This window comes from Mytilus edulis, chromosome 1 (genome assembly GCF_963676685.1).
Source record: "Mytilus edulis chromosome 1, xbMytEdul2.2, whole genome shotgun sequence".
NCBI classification, from domain to species: domain Eukaryota; kingdom Metazoa; phylum Mollusca; class Bivalvia; order Mytilida; family Mytilidae; genus Mytilus; species Mytilus edulis.
In genome coordinates, this window is record NC_092344.1 from 83,342,028 (window position 1) to 83,361,222 (window position 19,195).

A 19,195-nucleotide genomic window follows, 5' to 3' on the forward strand; every position below is an offset into this window, starting at 1 on the left:
TCTTTTATGTCTTTTATATTCATTTGATAAAATTTACTGTTTGCAATAGCATTAATTGTTCTAAATAATAAGGATGTTCTTATCCCAAGCATTAAAACATAGCCGCATTTGACACAACCTTTTTCAACTTTTGATCTTCAGTGCTGTACAACTTTGTACTTTTTTCACTTTCGATCTTTTATATCTGGGCGTCACTGGTGAGTCTTGTGTGGACAAGGCGCGTTTTTGGCGTATTGAATTTTAAACCTGATGCTTTTTGTTATCTTTTAATCATGTGTTTCTTTGTCTAATACGTTCTCCTATTTATTTGTATTGTAGTCCGGTATTATTATGTTGTCATTTCAATGTTATATTTAACATTGCCATTAAAGTGCGAGGTTTGGCATGCCACAAAACCAGGTTCAACCCACCATTTTTTCCTTTAAAAATGTCCTGTACCAAGTCAGGAATATGGCCATTGTTATATTATTGTTCGTTTCTGTGTGTGTTACATTTTAACGTTGCGTCGTTTGTTTTCTCTTATTTTTGAGTGTTAATTCACATTGCGATAAGACGTGCCACGGTACTTGTCTATCCCAAATTCATGTATTTGGTTTTGATGTTATATTTGTTATTCTCGTGGGATTTTGTCTGATGCTTGGTCCGTTTCTGTGTGTGTTACATTTTAGTGTTGTGTCGTTTTTCTCCTCTTATATTTAATGCATTTCCCTCGGTTTTAGTTTGTTACCCCGATTTTGTTTTTTGTCCATGGATTTATGAGTTTTGAACAGCGGTATATTACTGTTGCCTTTATTTTTATTCATCATATTTTTTTTTGTATCTTCACATCAATAGCATTGTGTTGGGGGAAAAGTTTAAAAACAATCCCCAATATAAACTCTACGTTACAACGTATAAAGTCTGATCTTTGAAGCTTTTTGTCTTTCATTATAAGATAGAACACCATCCATCCGATTGTTGGCGCTTCATATCATTACGAATGTTTTCTATTTCATTCATAATTTTATTCTCTCTTTGTTGATATTCCTTCCGCAACTCTGCATCTGTTTCGTTTCGTATTCTTTGTTGCAATGCAAGCCTTTCTCGCTCTTTTTTTGCCTTCTCTTCTGCAATTTTATCCTGGAGAATTTTCTCTGCCTTCCTGTAATCATCATTGGTATAATGAGATCCTCCATTATCCTTGACCATTCTCTCAATAAGATTTAGTAACCTTTTGACTTGTTCATCCGCTTCATTGCCTTTTAGTGTATTATCAAATGCAATGTATCGATTGTTACATTTTTTAAGAAAATTCCTTGGACATTCTGTCAGATCGTTTATAAATTCGTCAATATTTTCGACATCGTGATCTATATCTTCCCTGTCACGTTTCCAGTCATCGAGCCTAGTAAACAGGACTATAACATACCGCACCAATGTTTCACCGAAATGTTCTACAAAGTGATTGACAGTAGCAACATCTTCTTTAGTAAACCGCCCAATTGGCACACATAAGATGAAGGCATGGGGACCCGGCGTTGTTAGAGAAATAAAACCTTCTATTGCACGTTGAGTGTCATCATTTTCTTTCCCTGTATCAAATACTCCTGGCGTATCCACAATGTTTAAAGTTCTTCCAAATCTCTTCGCCTCCCCTAAATCGCATATTTTTGTCAATGACTGACTACTGCATGCGAATTTAAATTCTTTCTTTCCTAAAATTGTGTTTCCTGTTTTGCTTTTTCCATTACCTGTCTTTCCAAGTAAAACTATACGCATTTCATCTTTTGGTGATAAGTGCACGTTTTCAAAAGGTAGATGTGCCATTTTAAATATCTCTATATCTGAAATGGAATATAAAGAAATAAGAAATAATGTAACAACTAGATAATTTGCAGAAATGGTACCATAGATATAAACATAAGGAGCTGTGGCATGACTTCCAATTAAACAACTGTCCACAATAGGATGTAGACAACTATATAACACCATACGATCAGTCTTCAACAATAAGTAAAACCCATACCTCATATTAACCTTTAAAAGAACCCGTTGTGATAAATGTGATTATCATATACTTAGACTAAATAAAATATAAATTTTACCGTATGATAATAGCCTTAAATTGACGTAAATTCCATATTTTTCGAATTGGTGCTTAGCGGGCTGATATGAAAAGTTTATCACATGCTTTGATTGTTATCACATGCCTTTCCGTAACGTTATCACATGGCATTCCGGTAATACTCGGTCAATTAAAAAAATACACCTCAATGCTACGTTTTCAGTGAAAAACATTAGAAAGTAGTGTACAAAACAATTACTTGAATACTGGAAAGTATATAGATTAAAAAAATAAAATAATAATAATAAATAATTAAAAAAAAACAACAAACCTACTATTTAATAAATACATTTTTTTAAGTTTTTCTGAAACATTATTTAGAAAGTTTCTTTAAAAAGTTGATTTTTCCAAACAATGATCATTCTGTATATTGTTAAATTATTTTTTTGTCGATTCGTCCATATTATTTTTTTCTCTCTCTCTCTGTTGAGGCATATGATAGAAAGGTATCAATTTTTGGGTCCGACGGCCGTGAACTTTTTTACTCTTTAAACCTCGGGAACCACGTAAAAGGATCAATAAATGAATCTGTTATTTTTCTCTACTGTTGAAGCATATGACAAAAAGATCATAACATGTCATTTTTCATATCGCATGTATTATCAGCCCTCGGTCAATATCAGCCCTCGAGCCATGCGGCTCTTGGGCTGATATTGAACCTAGGGCTGATAATACATGCGATATGAAAAATGCCATGTAATAATCTGATAATATCCCAAACGATAAATCTTATTGCATAATAAGAATTTATGCTGAGACTACAACCACTGAAGTACAGCTTCAGGATTGGGTCTAAAAATAAGATCAAACTACCAAAATTAAATGGGAAAGGTTCGACTCATCAAATGAGCACAAAGGACACACAAAAAACTAAAAAAATATAAAAATCTCATGATGCAGATCTGAATCTACTCGCATCTACGAGAAAAGACGGGCGAAAGAGACCAGATGGTCATTCAAACTAATACATCGAAAATAAACTGACAACACCACGGCTAAAAAAAAGAAAAGACAAACAGACAAACAATCAGTTCACAAAACACAACGTAGAACACTAAAGACTAAGCAACACGAACCCCACCAAAACTATGAGTGATCTTAGGTGCTCCGGAAGGGTAAGCAGATTATGCTCCACATGTGGCAGCCGTCGTGTTGCTCGTGAAAGTACAAACTTGGAAGTGATTTCAAGCCAATAGTTTCAACTCTTTTAAATCATGTTTCAAAGATAAAAATTTTAATCAGTCAAAATCAGAATTGTATGCTTAATTCATTCACAGCCTTTATAAATAGACTCAGTGCGATCTCGAGAGTGCGATATAGATCTGGGCATACCGTTATGGTTTTTATACAGTCAGGTTTAAACATTCGTAATTAATATTTTATAATAACCTTATATATATAATGATGGAGCTAAAAATGATACCATAATTCACAAATTCAACGTCAAATCAACTGTTTGCAGTAAAAAGTATTTTGCATTAAAACCAAAATATATTTTCGTTAATAAAAAGACTTACCTCTGTATAATACGTTTTTTAAACTATTATTCAGGACTTTTTATACTCTCAGCCTAACTTTATACTTCTATAGACCTGGATTAAAGTATAAACAAACTGCATTTAAATATCAAATGTAGTTGGAATTTGCATTCGTATTTTTAACCAGTGATTTAGAAATGCTATATTTAAACTTTTTATTTTTAGCCAAATTGGAAAAAAAAAAAATTTGCTAAAAATAACATATTGATTTTTCCATGTCTGATTTTAGGCAATACATTTTCCAAAAGTCTCCACGTTATAGCTCTTTAACACTTTCGGTCTTTCAAAGTTTGTACATCCTTGGCTTTCAAATATTCATAAAAACAATTGATTTTATCTTTTTGCGAATACCATTATATTAATTACAACTATGTAATTTGTCAAGCAGTTCTTTAAAAAACGAATATCCAGGATTCTTTTATAGCAAAAAGTTAATTAACAAACATACCGATTTCAAAGGAAAATTCAAAACGGAAAGTTCTTAAGCAAGTGGCAAAATCAAAAGCTCAAACTCATCAAACGAATTGTAAACAACTGTTGTATTCATCTTCCCGAAGTTAAAATCTTTCGGATGCATGAAATTTATAATGTGTTCTTTTCTCTTTTTTTTACAGCTGTGGGTCGATAACCTGCCGGTGGACGGGTTATCGGTACCCGAGGGATTAATCAGCTCAGCAGTCAGTACTTTGACTTCAGTATTCACATTATGTTTAACAAAACTTTTCAAAATTGTCCGTTAATAAATTTTGAAATTATAAAGAAATAAAGGTTTCAACTCCTTAGGCTAAATTAATCTAAGAATGATTTCGGCATTTTTTCATGTCCTTTTTAGTCAAATAGTTCTTCAACTGTTTCAGTTATTATACATATTATTGACTTTCAAATGTTTGGTTTAAAACCTCCCAGATGAAAGTAAATACAGAAATTAAGCGCTTCGAACACAAGATTTATACCGTGTTCTTTTTATTATTTGCTGATTATACATGTATGTTCGGTAACGTTATAGGAAAAAATGTTATTTGTATTGTGTGCACATTCATTTTCATTTAATTCAAAAATGTGCATGGTTTCTTTTGCCAACGAAAAACAGACACTGTCATTGCATATACACCCGAGTTCAGTGTGTTTAGATTTTGAGGTGTTGTATGATGTATCAAACACAGGTTATATACTACAGTGTCCCTAATTCTATACATATTTTTTTCTCTCAATTGTGATCTTTTGATATTGAAAAGTCGGCTTGTCAATAATCAATATCAGAGTGTCTAAACATAAGAAATAGTGAACTTATATGATACATCAATATGTAACTTTTCATTATAGCATGGTTTGTTATCATGGAACCTTTCATTAGATACCATGTCATTTAGTATAGTTATATGTAATGCTATAGGTCTTAACCATTTATTGTTTAATGAGTTTGTGCCAATAAAATTATTTGTATTTTTGTATTGTATTTCATGCAAAAAATAGTGTTTTTTATACATGCTAAAAATATTACAATGAATGTATATAAAAAATTTTTTTGTAGTATTACCACTTGATATATAAAAAAAAAAGGCCATTCTTTTGATTTTAATATCTTGTTTTTATATTTGTCATACGAAATATGTAAATATCTATTGGTTATCTTTCGGCTGTTTTCTGTCCTTTGGTCGGATGTTGTCTCTTTGACACATTCCCCATTTCCATTCTCAATTTTGTATGAAACGATTTTCTTGTTAATATTATTTTATTAGGATGATTGAATCAATGCCTGCATATAAACTTTCAAAGTGAAATAGCAAAAATACCAAACTCCGAGAAATATTCAAAACGAAAAGTCTGTAGTCATGTGGCAAAATCAAAAGCACAAACACGTCTTGTATGCTCCATTTTTTTAAAACTTTATAGTAACGATGAGCAACATTGGTAGATGCGTAATTTGGCGTTGGAATTTCAAAAATGTCTGTCGTTACCATGGAAACAATGCATAAGTGTAAAAATGCTCTAAAACTTTAGGGTTTGGTGAATAATTTTGGTATGCTTTAACTTAAAATCATCAACCTTTTACACAATATAGATGTCCACTAAAAACAGGGTCTGAATGATTTTGACAATCATTAGAACTTTTCTGTTACAATGGATACAGGAGCAAAAATTCCAAAAAATTCATAATGCTTCAAACTTAATGAAACTTGATGTGATTGTTGACAGGCAAGTCTAGAACAGACTTTTGAAATTGGAATTTCCAAAATGGCCACCTTTGCCATGGAAACTGCAAAAATATCAAAAACTTTCAAATGCTTTGAACATAATGAAACTTGATATTATTGTTAACTGGCATGTATAAATGAGACTTTTGACTTTGAAATTGTCAAAATGGCTCCTGTTGCCATGGAAACCACAAAAATGTAATAATTTTTAAAATGCTCTGAATGTATTGAAAATTTACAGAAAGATCTATAGACATGCAAATATGTGCATTCACTGTTTAAAATTTTTGAAATGGCTGCCGCTTAGTGACATTCGCTATTGCTTGTAATGGCAATTCTAGTTACTATTTACCTTTCAATGTACATTCTTGCATCACGATTTTGAAAATATTAACTTAAAGGATTTTCTTTAAAAAGAAAATTCGCGTACACTTGTGATATAGTAAAACTTAGCCAAACATATTGACTTTATAGAAATAATCTCTCAAAAATCAACCTGTACTATGATGTTGATATCTATATAAGTTATATCGTACAAATATTTAATGTACTAAATATATCAGTAAACTTGATGTTTGATAAGGAAAAGGTTGAAACGACGGTAGTAATTGCCTATCTTTTTACCTTTCGACATATGAAAATATTGAAATATGATGAAGAAAAGTCATAAATTTTATCTCGTTTGAGACAGACCTATATCTGTTACGAATCGCTAGCATTTCATAATAATACCAGTTTCATAATAATATTACAGAATCATACAATGTAATTTTCCATATTCTATAAATAGACACTTTGCATTCCATTTAAAATAAATATTATTGGAATGAAAATCCCACAGAGCGTCAGTATATATCCAGACCTTAAATACTAACTTGGATATTTAAACACGTTGACTTCACGGAGGTGTTAAACTATACTGTAGGTATGTTTTTATATGTTAAATAATTATATAAAAAATACTCCTGCTATAAGATATCGGATCATTATGGTTAGGTTTTAAATGGCAAACAATATATATTCAATACATGCAGAATAAATTTGCAATGTTTCCTTATTTAAATTCTCGCTACGTTTCTTCAAGCTATCTAAAATGTATAATGCGCATCTTTCACCGTGTTTTATTTTTAATTAATTATTATTATGGAATTGTTTGCTTATACAATATTAGTTCTGCAGACCCCAGCAGGACTAAACAAATACTACTACTAGTTGTATATAGTCGTTAGCTTGTAAAAGTACATCTTCGCTTTCAAAGGGTCACTATCAAGGGACTTCATCGTCAACTTTGACTAGTAAATATGGTAGAAGTAACACAACAAAACCATATACGTATGTGAGGGGTAAATATTGGTTATTTCACTGTATGGAGTGAGATACTTGCTTTTTTCCAGAATATATGTATAGATTATATATTAACATGCCCTTTTCCATATTGGCCCTGGTTTCATCCCGAGACTCCAATATCGGCCTTGAGGCTTTAGCCGAGCACCGATATAGGTTGAGGAATGATACCAGGGCCAATATGGAAAAGACATGTTATAATCTATTTATCACATAATTAGGTTCTGCAGAGAAGAGGGGAAAACATCCAAATATAATAATTTAATGAAGCATCACAGGTTAAAAACTTAAAAACATTTTATCACAAAAGTGTCGTTAAGGACGCAATGATGTCACGTCATTTAGAATCAGGGCACAATAACCAATAACCTCTTTTTTGTCCCGGGCAATTTTGAGGTTATTGCATATTCAAAACCCCAACGTATTCGTTACAAATATGTGATAAATACAATTTATTGAAACAACAGGCTTGTAGAGTTAAGAAACTTTGTGATGAGCTACATGTTTCACCTATGATTTTAACGTATACCACATGTAAGGCCACAATTAAAAATATTTCAGTTTACCCAAGCCCGACCCATGATGGGTCCGAAAAATCCGAAAAAAAATCTTAAAACAAACGTAAAAAAAAGAGTCGTCGGGTTTATTTTGGGTCGTTCGCGTTTGGGCAAACATACAATCTTTTTATTTTGGCCTAAGGCATTTTCGCATTTATTCGTGGCGCACAGTAAATTAAAAATAGAAAAAGAAAACAATCGTGCTACATATACTCCTTTAAAAAAAACCACTAACAATAAAACGGTCTGATAAATTTTTTTTTTTTTTTTTTTTTTTTTTTAAATCTGATCAGAATTGTAGACGAATAATTTACCCCACATTGCAAAAATAATTATATATAATTTTTTATGTTTAAACAGGAAAATGACAAATTTCAGTAAATTCAGATTGGTTCTGATAGGCAAAACAGGAAATGGAAAAAGCAAAACTGGAAATACTGTAATAGGTCAACAATTGTTCAACTCAAAATGTCAAAGCGGTTCTGTCACAATAAAATGTCAGAAAGAAAACACTTATAGATTTGGAAAAGAAATCAGCATAGTTGACACACCAGGACTATTCGATACCAGAACAGATAATGCGAATGTACTTTCCGAAATTAAAAATTGCATATCTCTTACTCTACCAGGGCCGCATGCGATTATATTATGTGTTCCTATAACTCGGTTTACACAAGAAGACATACAAACTGTTGACTTTTTCATCAAACATTTTGGAAAGCAGTTGATGAAATATGTCATCGTACTATTTACGCATTTTGATGACTGGAAACGCGACAACGAAGATGATCCACAAGCATGTCAAAGTATAAATGGATTTATCAGCTCGTTGTCAACTGAACTGAAGTCATTCCTTGTACAATGTAATAACCGATACATCGCCTTTGACAATACTCTCAAAGGGCCCTCTGCAGATCAACAAGTAAAGGATCTGATTGCTTTAGTCGAACGCACTGTAAGGGAAAACGGAGGAACTCAATATACTAACTCCGATTATGAAAAGGCAGAAAAGAAATTGAAAGAAGAGGAAGAAAACAGACGAAAACAAGAAGAAAGAGACAGACAAATGAGGGAAGAAAATATAAGAAGGAAAAGGGAAGAAGAATTGAAGCCTGAACTCGAAGTAACAATTCAAAATTTACAAGCTCAGAAACTTCAAGCTCAAGCACAAGCAGCTGATATGGCTTCCCCAGGATGTCGTCGCAGAAACGATTGTTCAATTCAATAGATCTATCTAAATATTGCTAGCACAATTAGAATGAATAAAACTCTATATTTGTAAACAACAGAATACAGATGTATAATTAAAAAAATTAGAAAACGCATACTTGTAAGAAAAATCAGTTTATTTTACTCAATTTTCATTTAGAAGATGTCTTGCTAAACATTTTTTAGTAGTATGTGTCATGAAAATATTATGGTGACACATTTTGAGAACATGTTTTAGTAAAATGGTTAATCGTAATTTTTCTTATTTATCATTTCATGATTATAGAGAATAAAGGTAAGGAATAATAAGAGACTTAATCCTGAAATAATCAAAGCTGCAAAAACCGCTTTCGATTTTTCCTTGTGATATAGTTAAACAAAATATGGATTAATAACTGATTTTTTTTTGTAATTGGAGTCTTTGACAGATTTATTCATATGTTTGTTCGAATATTCAAATCATCTGTGTCTTTTTACACACTTTCAAATTATTGTCACGTTGACAAATTATGTCTTTTTGTGCTGCTAACCAAATTCTGCCAATATACAAGTTGGAGTTTTAGACACCAATATAACAAGGTATCACCCAACATTTTATTAAGAAAAAGACTGCACAAAGTCAGGAATATGCCAGTTCTTTTCCATTCGTTCCGTTGTTTGATTTAGTTGAACGTTTGATTTGGTAGGACTTTCCGTTTTTCTAATTAACCTTGCAAAATTGGAGTTCGGTTTATTTTTGGTAAAACATCTTTAAAAGCTCAGATGTTTCACTTCGTCATTTAATAAGCTGTAGAAGATTAAGGTTTTTGAATTTAAACTTTGTCATACAATGACAAAAAAATCTATTTTTTCACATTATATGCATGCATGTAAATGTTCCCCTCTTTAAAACATAAGTGCAAGATAAGGGACTTATTCGCCAAAAAAGAAATGAATACATACCAAAAGTTCATAAGTGAAACTTTAATGAGTCCTAGTTAGAATTTTTACAGTATAGAATTAAAATATGAAAAATCTCTGCCCTTAATAGTCAGAGGAAAATCTCGTTTCCTATTAACATTTATAATTAAGGAGATGTGGTATGATTTCCGATGAGACAATTACCAACCAGAGTTCAAATGAAGTGGATATAAGCAATAAATAAAGGCAACAGTAGTATACCGCTGTTCAAAACTCATAAATCCAGGGACAAAAAACAAAATCGGGGTAACAAACTAAAACCGAGGGAAACGCATTAAATATAAGAGGAGAACAACGACATAACACCGAAACGTAACGTAACAATAATAGGCAATCGTATGACCTATCATTGATAAAAAAAAAATCCATACCATATAGTCAGCTATAAAAGACTCTGCAATGAAAAATGTTAAACCATTCAAATAAAAAGACAATCCGCAAAATTTATAACAAAACAATTTACTACAGAATCTTGTCTGTGGACAGTCACAGGAAGAATATGGCGGGTTGAACATCTTTGTGAACGCTCACTCCTCTAACGTGGGACAGTGAGGTAACAGCAAAGTATATGGAGAATTGTAAACATCAGTTGCAATTGGTTCAACTAAACATAACAGTACGAGGCACAACACAACTGACATAAAAATTATAGAAACAAAGCAGCAAAATACGAGAAATTGCAGCTAGTTCAAATGCTATTTCAACAAATACATAAATCTTGTTCTCTCAAGCTCAAATATGAATCAATATATATCAAACGGAATTAGTGCAAAAACGTCATAAACAGCCTGAGAAAAGCATAACCTTATGTGTTATGCCAATCTTTTTTTAACCAAATTTTGTATCTATAAAATAGTTTGGTTATGGTTTCAATTAATTTATGGTTACGAAATCCCTACCTTAATAATTCATCAGTTATAGATTAATCAAGTTCGCTGAAATTTTAAATGCGACTATAAAAGACGCTGGCATAGGGAACAAGTTGCGAAATATACACAACGTTCGTTACTATCGACTCCAACTTGACCTGCCAGTAGCCACTCTTGAAATCTAAAGTTGTAATGCAAGTAAACGCTATTCTTAGAGGCTAGTACGTAATCAAGCAGAGCTGAAGGAAAAGAAATGCGTGGGTGTACCTCATTGAGTTTTCTAAAGTCTACTCATATCCTGTTTGAACTACTACTAAAGGTAATGACCATGTTGACCTTTCAATGGCACCATTTCATAGCATGTCTTCTCGTGCCCCATCGATCACTTTTCTTTTGCCCAATGGTAACGGATGTGACCTGTTTTTGTGGTGTGTTGTCAATTTGGGAAGTCCATAATCACATGGCAAAATCAAATAACAAAACACATTAAAAACGAAGGGACAAGAACTGTCATATTCCTGACTTGGTACATGCATTTTCAAATATAGAAAATGGTGGATTAAACCTGGTTTTATAGCGCTAACCCTCTCACTTTGATAACAGTCTCGTCAAATTCCGTTATATTTACAATGATGCGTTAACTAAACAGTCACAATTAATAAAATAGTCAAAATATGGGTACAGCAGTCCAAAGTCATAAATCGATTGAGCGAAATCAAATCCGGGTTACAAACTAAACAAATATTTTCATTACCCTTTGGATATACCCTGCATTACGATTATTTGACTGGATAACCATTGGTTAGTTTCTTCACTATGTATCTTATTACATACCCTAGCTTATCTACATATCTTTGGTTTTGTAAACAAGATTTTTATTTTGGGATTTCATGAAGGAGGGATGAAAGATACAAGAGGGACAGTCAAACTCATAAATCGAAAATAAACAGACAACGCCTGGCTAAAAATGAAAAAGACAAACAGACAAACAGACAAACAATAGAACGCATGACACAACATAGAACACAAAAGAATAAACAACACGAACCGCACCATAAACTTTCTCTCCCTCCATCCCCTTTCATCACCTTAAGTTTTTTATTAAGATATTTGTGAGATGTTCATATACATTTTTTGGTCGATTGGAAATGTATTTTGGTAATAATGCCAGTTTATTTAGTTTGTTGACATCTTCATTTTTTAACGCATATGTAGCATGTGTCATATTTGTCATTTTAAATGGCTTAGTTGACCCCTTCCTAGGCCAAACTATTGTATTCTTTATGTCACAACGCCCATCCGGTAACACAAATAATTGTGTATGGTGGAAGTTGTTGGAAATAGCTAGATTTTGGATAATTGTATCATGCTTGTACATCTTAAAGTAACTTTTAAACAGTCGGTTCTTTGATTCTAGAGGTTGGTCAAAAGTAAAAGCATGGTTCTTTATAGCTAATGTCATAAAGTACAAGCCCCATTTATGCAACAACAAAAAAGAACATAAGATCGAAAGTCCAATTATTCAAATATAGCAGTTATATATTAGTTATCTAAAAAAAAGTATATTGTTACAATTAGCATTGTGTGGTACAAAAAGGTTCTTGAAGTTATAGCTCATACTTCCAAGATTTGTCATCATACATTTTCTAAGTTCAAAATTACGGTATAAAACAAACGTGATGAATTCGAACAAGAAACTCTTTGTTCTCAAAATTCAATTGGAAATCAACGCTTTCAACATTCTGTATTGATTTAATTATCAAACAATAGAATTGGTACCGTTGCTGTTTTTAAACTTTATTGACATTGACGATTTTTTGAAAAGGTACGACATATTTCCCCTGTATTTGTTTAACTTTTAAGGTCAAGATATAAAGGTATTCATGGAAAGATTAAATGTTATTCAACACGTTACATGTTGCTGTTGAAGGCTTTTTGATACAAAATTGCAAAATCTAACTGTTTTTGTAAAAAAATTCATTTAAAGACCTCGCTAACTTACATGAATTACTAGTAATTTGCATTCCGAAACCATAGTTTACCTCAAAAAGAATTGTGTTTTTGGTTAACGATGTTATATCTGTATTTAGTTTCGGATAAACACTCAAAATATCAAAAAGTATGTTTTATACTATTTTGTTGTATTCGTTATCAAGTGATCTGTTTAAAATGAGCCATGATTTTGTCAAAACCTGAGGGTAAACACATTATGATATGACACTGGGAAGTGAGCGATAAAAGTCGCAAATGTTTTTTTTTCAAATTTTGATTCACTTGGCAAACTCATCGTGTACGTTTGTATTTAAGTAAGTTTTAGTTTATGATAATTAATCATGCATTTTATCCATTTGAGTACTTCCCGAATGTTATTAATAAGTCCTACGTAAAATTACAAGAGAGATCTACTTTTCTTCTTCTTTTTTTAGAAAATATACTTTTATGCAAGATTTAAATTTAACCATGATATATTGACTTTCAGGATTTTCCAGAGTCTATAATTAAGTACTGGTATTTTTCATTATAGGATTTAAAAAAAATCGTTAATGCCCGCGTCACACTGTCCCGATTTTTATATACGATGGACACCCGAATGCGAAAATTGTAAGTTCGTACGAAGTTGGTCCCGATCTCGTTAAAATACCAAAAAGTGACCGAAGAAAGTACGATGAATAACGAAGTCTATACGATGGTGCCGAAATTATATACGATAGCAAAAGATGGACATACGAAGGTTAACCGAAGACGGGTAATTAAGCTTCATATCTCAGCCGCAGCCTTCACGGTGGATCACGAAGGCTACACGATGGATTACGAAGGCTACACGATGGACTACGATGATGGCGCGATGGCCATACGATGTCTAAAAGATACGAACAGAATTTCGACAACATATCGTTTCTGTACAAGTCTGCCATGCATGGCGGGAAATCGATCTTTTTGTCTAATTCTTATAAAACTTAGTTTATTATCCCCTCGCCTACTACATGTAAGTTGCGTGTATATAAAATTGTTATTGACACTCTAGACCCAAAATGCTCAAAACTTGGTATGGTGTTACTCGTTAAGAATATCTTAAGCGCTATTGACTTCAAAGTTCAAAGGTCGAGGTGACAGTGGCAGTTGTAATACAAGGCAATATCACCCTTGTGGACACTCTAAAACCAATATGCTTCAAAACATTTTAACCACATTTGGTATATTATTCCTCCTTGTAATGATCTGACATTTTGACCAAGGCCAAAGGTCAAGGTCATGCAGATGGACTTGTTTTTTCTCCTTGAAATAGCATAATACACAGGAATTGGTTGCCCATTTTTTATCTGCTGGTTCTAAAGACAATATTAAAGGTATTTCCAGTTACTGAATGTTTTGGTTGATTTCTAGAAAAATAGTTTATGTATCAAATATGCATATTCAATGGGCGCACTACGTTTGCGCGCATTTGGGGATTAAAATGTTTTACGTTCGCGCGCAGCTTTTGATTACATTTGCGCGCATTCATTTTACAGGTAAACTCAGGTAAAAATATAAATAAAAAATTAAATCAATTATAATTGACTATATTTTTTTTAATTTTCATAATAAATATGACTATCAATTATTAATTTGGAAAATATTTCTTAATTCAAATTATATATTTTCATATTAAATTCGAAAACAAATTATAAAGTGATCATTATAAACTCGTATAGCTTAAGATATACATCTAACTTCATTGCGAATATTTCAGAGTGAAAAGTGTTTCAACGAATAGTGATCGTTTTTAAAATTAGTAAATAATTTAAGTTAGTTTGTAAAGTTACACCAAGGCACTAACATGGAGTTTCGGCATGTATGCCGACATGTAAAGAAATGAATTTAACAATACTTTAACCTTTACGATTAGGTATGTTTTAGCATTTTAGAATTTTTATCTTTATATTTTTCTAGAATTTAGTGCTTGTGCATAATAAAACGGACTTATCTTTCTCGAAATCCGACTTTAACCTCATCGTTGGTGAGCTGGGGACTAACACTAACGGAATGAGAACTTATACTTGTTAAAGGGGCACTAGCTGTCAAATTCATTGTAACCGATTTGACTCAAATTCTCATATTTGGTTTATAACAATGTAAAACATTTATCCAAACTATCAAAAGTCTAAAATAAACAGTTTACAGAGCATGGGGTAGATAATATATAGGTTCGTTTCGTGTGTATTTTAGTCCAGACGCCATCTCATTAACTATCGATTTGACCTCAGATGACCATATAAGCGATGTAAACAAAAATAAAGATACGAATAGATTAAACCAACACGTGCAATTGCATTTTTATAGGTCTGTTTGATTTTATTTTATAGATTAAAAATAGATGTTTCTCATTGTTTTTAACCATATAAGAATGATTTTATGTGCATCGAATTAGTAATCAAATGATTTACCGTAGTTTCACTTTCATTGTTGACATTCTTTTTCTTTAAATAACCAGTACACGTACAATGCATGCGTTGTCAATCTCTAGCTAGGGGTTAACTTGAAGTTCACATGAATACCGGTTAGAATGATGATGACGTTTTCACTTGCAAGTGAATCAGTCAAAAATTATGTTTAATCGCTTATTTCAACAAAATGAAAGGAAATTGATTGCTAAAAGCAAATTATTATTTCATTATTCCAATTTGATTAATGATTGATCTAAAAAAAAAAATCATACTTTATTTTTTTATATATATCGTAGCTAGTGCCCCTTTAATAATTGACCAAATTATAATCAAATAAGTATTATTACCTGTATTTTACCTGAGTTTACCTGTCAAAAAAATGCGCGCAATTGTAATCAAAAGCTTTTTACCATTTTCTGCATGTGTATATACAAATATAGTGTCCATATTTGTCCCCAATATGTTACATACGAGGGGATGCCACGCTCGGCATTGCCTTGTTTGAACTGTAAAATGTGTGCACTAGTCTGAATAACCACCCATAATTATGCCCATGTTTACTGATCTATCTTAAAGGTAAGGTAATGGGTTCGTTGATCCCTTTTATTCAAAAAGAGCTCTTTCCAGGAGAATATCATAATAATATAGACAAAAGGAAGGATGTGGGGAAAGCAACAAATGCGGCAAAATATGACATATAGAAAACAAAATGTTTATGGAGTAAACATTCGTGGGACAACAACTCAGACGATACATAAAAAATCAGAATAATGAAGAAAAAGTTGGTTTCCCTATACGTGTACCTGCAGTGTTGGTATACGAGGCGCGTTTATGATTTTTATTATGTTATTTGATATGAAAAATTGACAAAAAATAATATTTTATTTGTAAAAGTAAATCCTGAGCCTGTAATACCTGCTCTTTTTGTTCCATTTGAATTAATAGAAACAACGCTGTCGCCTTTCTTGTTCTCATAGAATCATATGATATGAGGTCCATGTTTTGTGAACGTCTTTCTTAACTGTCGTATTAGACTGACCAGTGCATATCGAGCATGGCATTTTAAATGGATTTAAGCGCGAAAATTAACTTACATTTAGCTGGATTTATTGCCGTCGTAGTTCCATCTTGTCACCTTCGTACTTTTATTCGATGGCATCACGACGGGATTACGAGGTCTTCACGAAGTTGTGTTGCCATCGTAAAACCTTCGGTTAGCTTCGTGATTCATTCGTGTAGACATCGTAATGTCAAAACTGCCCGAAGGAAACGATGGAAACACGAATGCAATACGATGTTCAAAGATGCATTCCCGGTGACATTACGATGGTGAGGATGGTGATACGAACTCAATACGAACCATAATACCCCCTTCACATACACGAATGTTTCTTACGAATGCTAACGAATCACCAAAATTTACAAGATTCGTTAAACTTTAACGAATCTTTTGCGAATAAACCACTTTTACGAGTGATTTGCGAGTGCTTTACGATTGGTTACGATTTACTAAGAATGAATGCGATGCTTTTACGATAACAGTAGACGATTCATTGCGAATAGATACGAGCAATTAACGAATGCATACGAGTGTTTTGCGAGCACAATACGAATGGTAACGATCTGATCCAAGTTTTTACGATTGGTTAACGAATAGTTTACGATAGCCCACGAACATTTGCGATTGAGTTACGAGTGTTTTACGAATGTTTATTTTTTTTGCAATGGGAAATGCATGCACTCATATAGATAGTAGGCCATACAGTCTCATTTATTATCCATGTAAACATTCGGAGTAACAAGACATGTCTTACGAGAGAAATAAATTATTACTCTTCCATAACTTCCTTCGACTTCTTCTTCCACTGGCACAGAGGGCAGAGGAAGAAAATCAACAACTGTTTCCTCTTTGTTTTAGGAGGAGGAGGAGGCGGACTCAACGTAGATTTTGGTGCAGGCCATGGCTCATCAGAAGAACTTTGTTTGGACAATATGACCAACTCCTGCATGAGCTTAACCGGGAAGATGCGTCTGGTTACAGAAACTTTTTAAGAGTTGATGCCGACTTGTTTGGGGAGATACTTGACAGAATTACCCCTGCAATCAGAAAAAGCTCTACCTCTTTCAGGTAAGTACTTCAATTTTCAAGCAAAATAAAACAGAAATGTACATTAAGAATAATAGTTAGTTTTATTTTGTATGCTGACTATATCATATGAATATCCGACGGTGCCGAAGGACGAGGCTTGGATTTTCCGCATGATATAGTCAGTTTAGAAAACCATACTAACTGTTTTTTCAGAAATTCATATCTAAGTAAAAAGGTCAGCAAAACAATCTTTTAAAAAATTTTCCTTAAGCACTTTGCTTCTAAATAATTCAATTTAATACAAAGTGAACAAAGTACGTGTTAGTAACGCCCCAAATAACGTTCGTATTCATATGGAAGTGGGTATATTAAACTGTCTTGTCTTTTGTTATTCTAATGTATGACACATTTCCAGTTTACCTTTTATGCGACAAAAAATATTCTTTTAATTGCATTGTAAGTTTAGATAAATATTTCTCGTTACAGGGAACCACTTGAACCAGGACTGAAGTTAGCCGTTACACTCAGACATTTGGCTACCGGTTCCACGTATGCTGATCTTATGTATGCCTTTCGTGTTGCCCGGAACTCCATATCACTCTTTGTGCCTAAAGTCTGCGAAGCAATTTACTTAGCATACAAAGATGAAGTCATGCCGGATGAGATTACGACGGAAGATTGGATGCGTATAGCATCTGACTTTGAAAGAATATGGAACCTCCCACACGCTTGTGGTGCTTTGGATGGGAAGCACATTAGAATAAGAAAACCGCCTAACTCGGGGTCGTTATTTTTTAACTACAAACATTTCTTCTCTACAGTGATGATGGCTCTAGTTGATGCAGATTATAAGTTTATTTGGCTGAGTGTGGGCTCATACGGAAGTGCATCTGATAGCCAGATATTTAGGGACTCGGAACTACGACCAATGTTAGAAGATGGAACTTTGGATCTTCCGCCTCCCTCCCCTCTTCCAAATGGTGAAACAGATATTCCTTATTTTCTTATTGGCGATGACGCATTTCCTCTCCGATCATGGATGATGAAACCCTATTCAAGAAAACGTTTAGACCACGATGAGCGCATCTTTAACTATAGGTTGTCCCGTGCACGTAGAATTGTGGAGAATGCTTTTGGCATTCTTGCCATGAGATTTCAGATTTTGATTGGAACTATGCAACAACTGCCAGAAACAGTAGATTTAATCGTACTGTCTTGTACTACTCGTCATAACTTACTTCGGATAAGGAAACGTGCTGATCTACAACTGTTTGCTGACGAAGAAGACAACAATCATAATTTAATAGAGGGACAATGGCGACAAGGTGCGCAACTTACCGACGGAGACCCAGGGTATCAGAGAAATTTTGGTAACGCTGCTGGAATTGATCAAAGGAACTATCTTAAAAATTACTTCAACTCGGAAGCAGGCGCCGTAGATTGGCAAGAGAACATGATTTGACTGGTTCAGAAACATTGATTGTTTTGAATGCATCAGTATTGTGTTAATTGATGTAATGTTTAAAAATAAAAATTTAGATATAGATAGGACTATAAAAAATCTCAGAATGAGGTTCTATCATAATGAATAATTCACTCCAACTTTGTTTGACATACACTTTATAATACAAATTTGTTGCAATACTAGTACTTGGAATGGTATTTAAGGGATAGAATATGAGTGAAGACGGGGAATGTGTCAAAGAGGCAACGACCCAACACGCGCAAAAAAGAATAGGTTGAGTTTAAACACAAACTTTGATAAGCATCAATAAATGAGTTTCAGAATGATTTTGACATTTAAGCTAAACGACGGTTGTCACACTTGAAGCAGGAGCTGCTAACCCTTCCAGGGTACTTGAGTTCACCACATTTTGTTTTTGTTTGGGGTCCATGTTGCTTTGTT

The 19,195-nt window shown here is 33.1% G+C and overlaps 3 protein-coding genes across 3 annotated transcripts; 2 read left to right on the top strand and 1 right to left on the bottom strand.

Moving 5' to 3' along the window:
- Positions 1 to 777: 777 nt before the first annotated feature.
- On the bottom strand, positions 778 to 3,728 carry LOC139492593 (GTPase IMAP family member 4-like). Its single transcript, XM_071280748.1, has 2 exons — positions 3,622 to 3,728; positions 778 to 1,823 (listed from the first exon to the last, which is right to left on the bottom strand). Exon 2 carries the CDS (start codon positions 1,804 to 1,806, stop codon positions 928 to 930), a length of 879 nt encoding a protein of 292 aa, XP_071136849.1. The 5' UTR covers positions 1,807 to 1,823; positions 3,622 to 3,728; the 3' UTR covers positions 778 to 927.
- A 3,432-nt stretch (positions 3,729 to 7,160) lies between these two features.
- LOC139492602 (GTPase IMAP family member 7-like) lies at positions 7,161 to 9,078 on the top strand. Its single transcript, XM_071280755.1, has 2 exons — positions 7,161 to 7,180; positions 8,099 to 9,078. The coding sequence occupies exon 2, from the start codon at positions 8,103 to 8,105 to the stop codon at positions 8,964 to 8,966; it is 864 nt and encodes a 287-aa protein (XP_071136856.1). The 5' UTR covers positions 7,161 to 7,180; positions 8,099 to 8,102; the 3' UTR covers positions 8,967 to 9,078.
- Positions 9,079 to 16,577: 7,499 nt separating this feature from the next.
- LOC139492584 (uncharacterized) lies at positions 16,578 to 18,833 on the top strand. Its single transcript, XM_071280738.1, has 2 exons — positions 16,578 to 17,328; positions 17,776 to 18,833. The coding sequence occupies exons 1-2, from the start codon at positions 17,006 to 17,008 to the stop codon at positions 18,749 to 18,751; spliced, it is 1,299 nt and encodes a 432-aa protein (XP_071136839.1). The 5' UTR covers positions 16,578 to 17,005; the 3' UTR covers positions 18,752 to 18,833.
- Positions 18,834 to 19,195: the final 362 nt, after the last annotated feature.

What these genes read in the sequence shown, in the direction of transcription:
- LOC139492584 (XM_071280738.1), top strand. Translation starts at nt 17,006, where the DNA reads ATGTCTTACGAGAGAAATAAATTATTACTCTTCCATAACTTCCTTCGA. An exon ending in AAAAGCTCTACCTCTTTCAG is followed by an intron (nt 17,329 to 17,775) that starts GTAAGTACTTCA and finishes TTCTCGTTACAG; the next exon opens with GGAACCACTTGAACCAGGAC.
- LOC139492593 (XM_071280748.1), bottom strand. Translation starts at nt 1,806, where the DNA reads ATGGCACATCTACCTTTTGAAAACGTGCACTTATCACCAAAAGATGAA.
- LOC139492602 (XM_071280755.1), top strand. Translation starts at nt 8,103, where the DNA reads ATGACAAATTTCAGTAAATTCAGATTGGTTCTGATAGGCAAAACAGGA.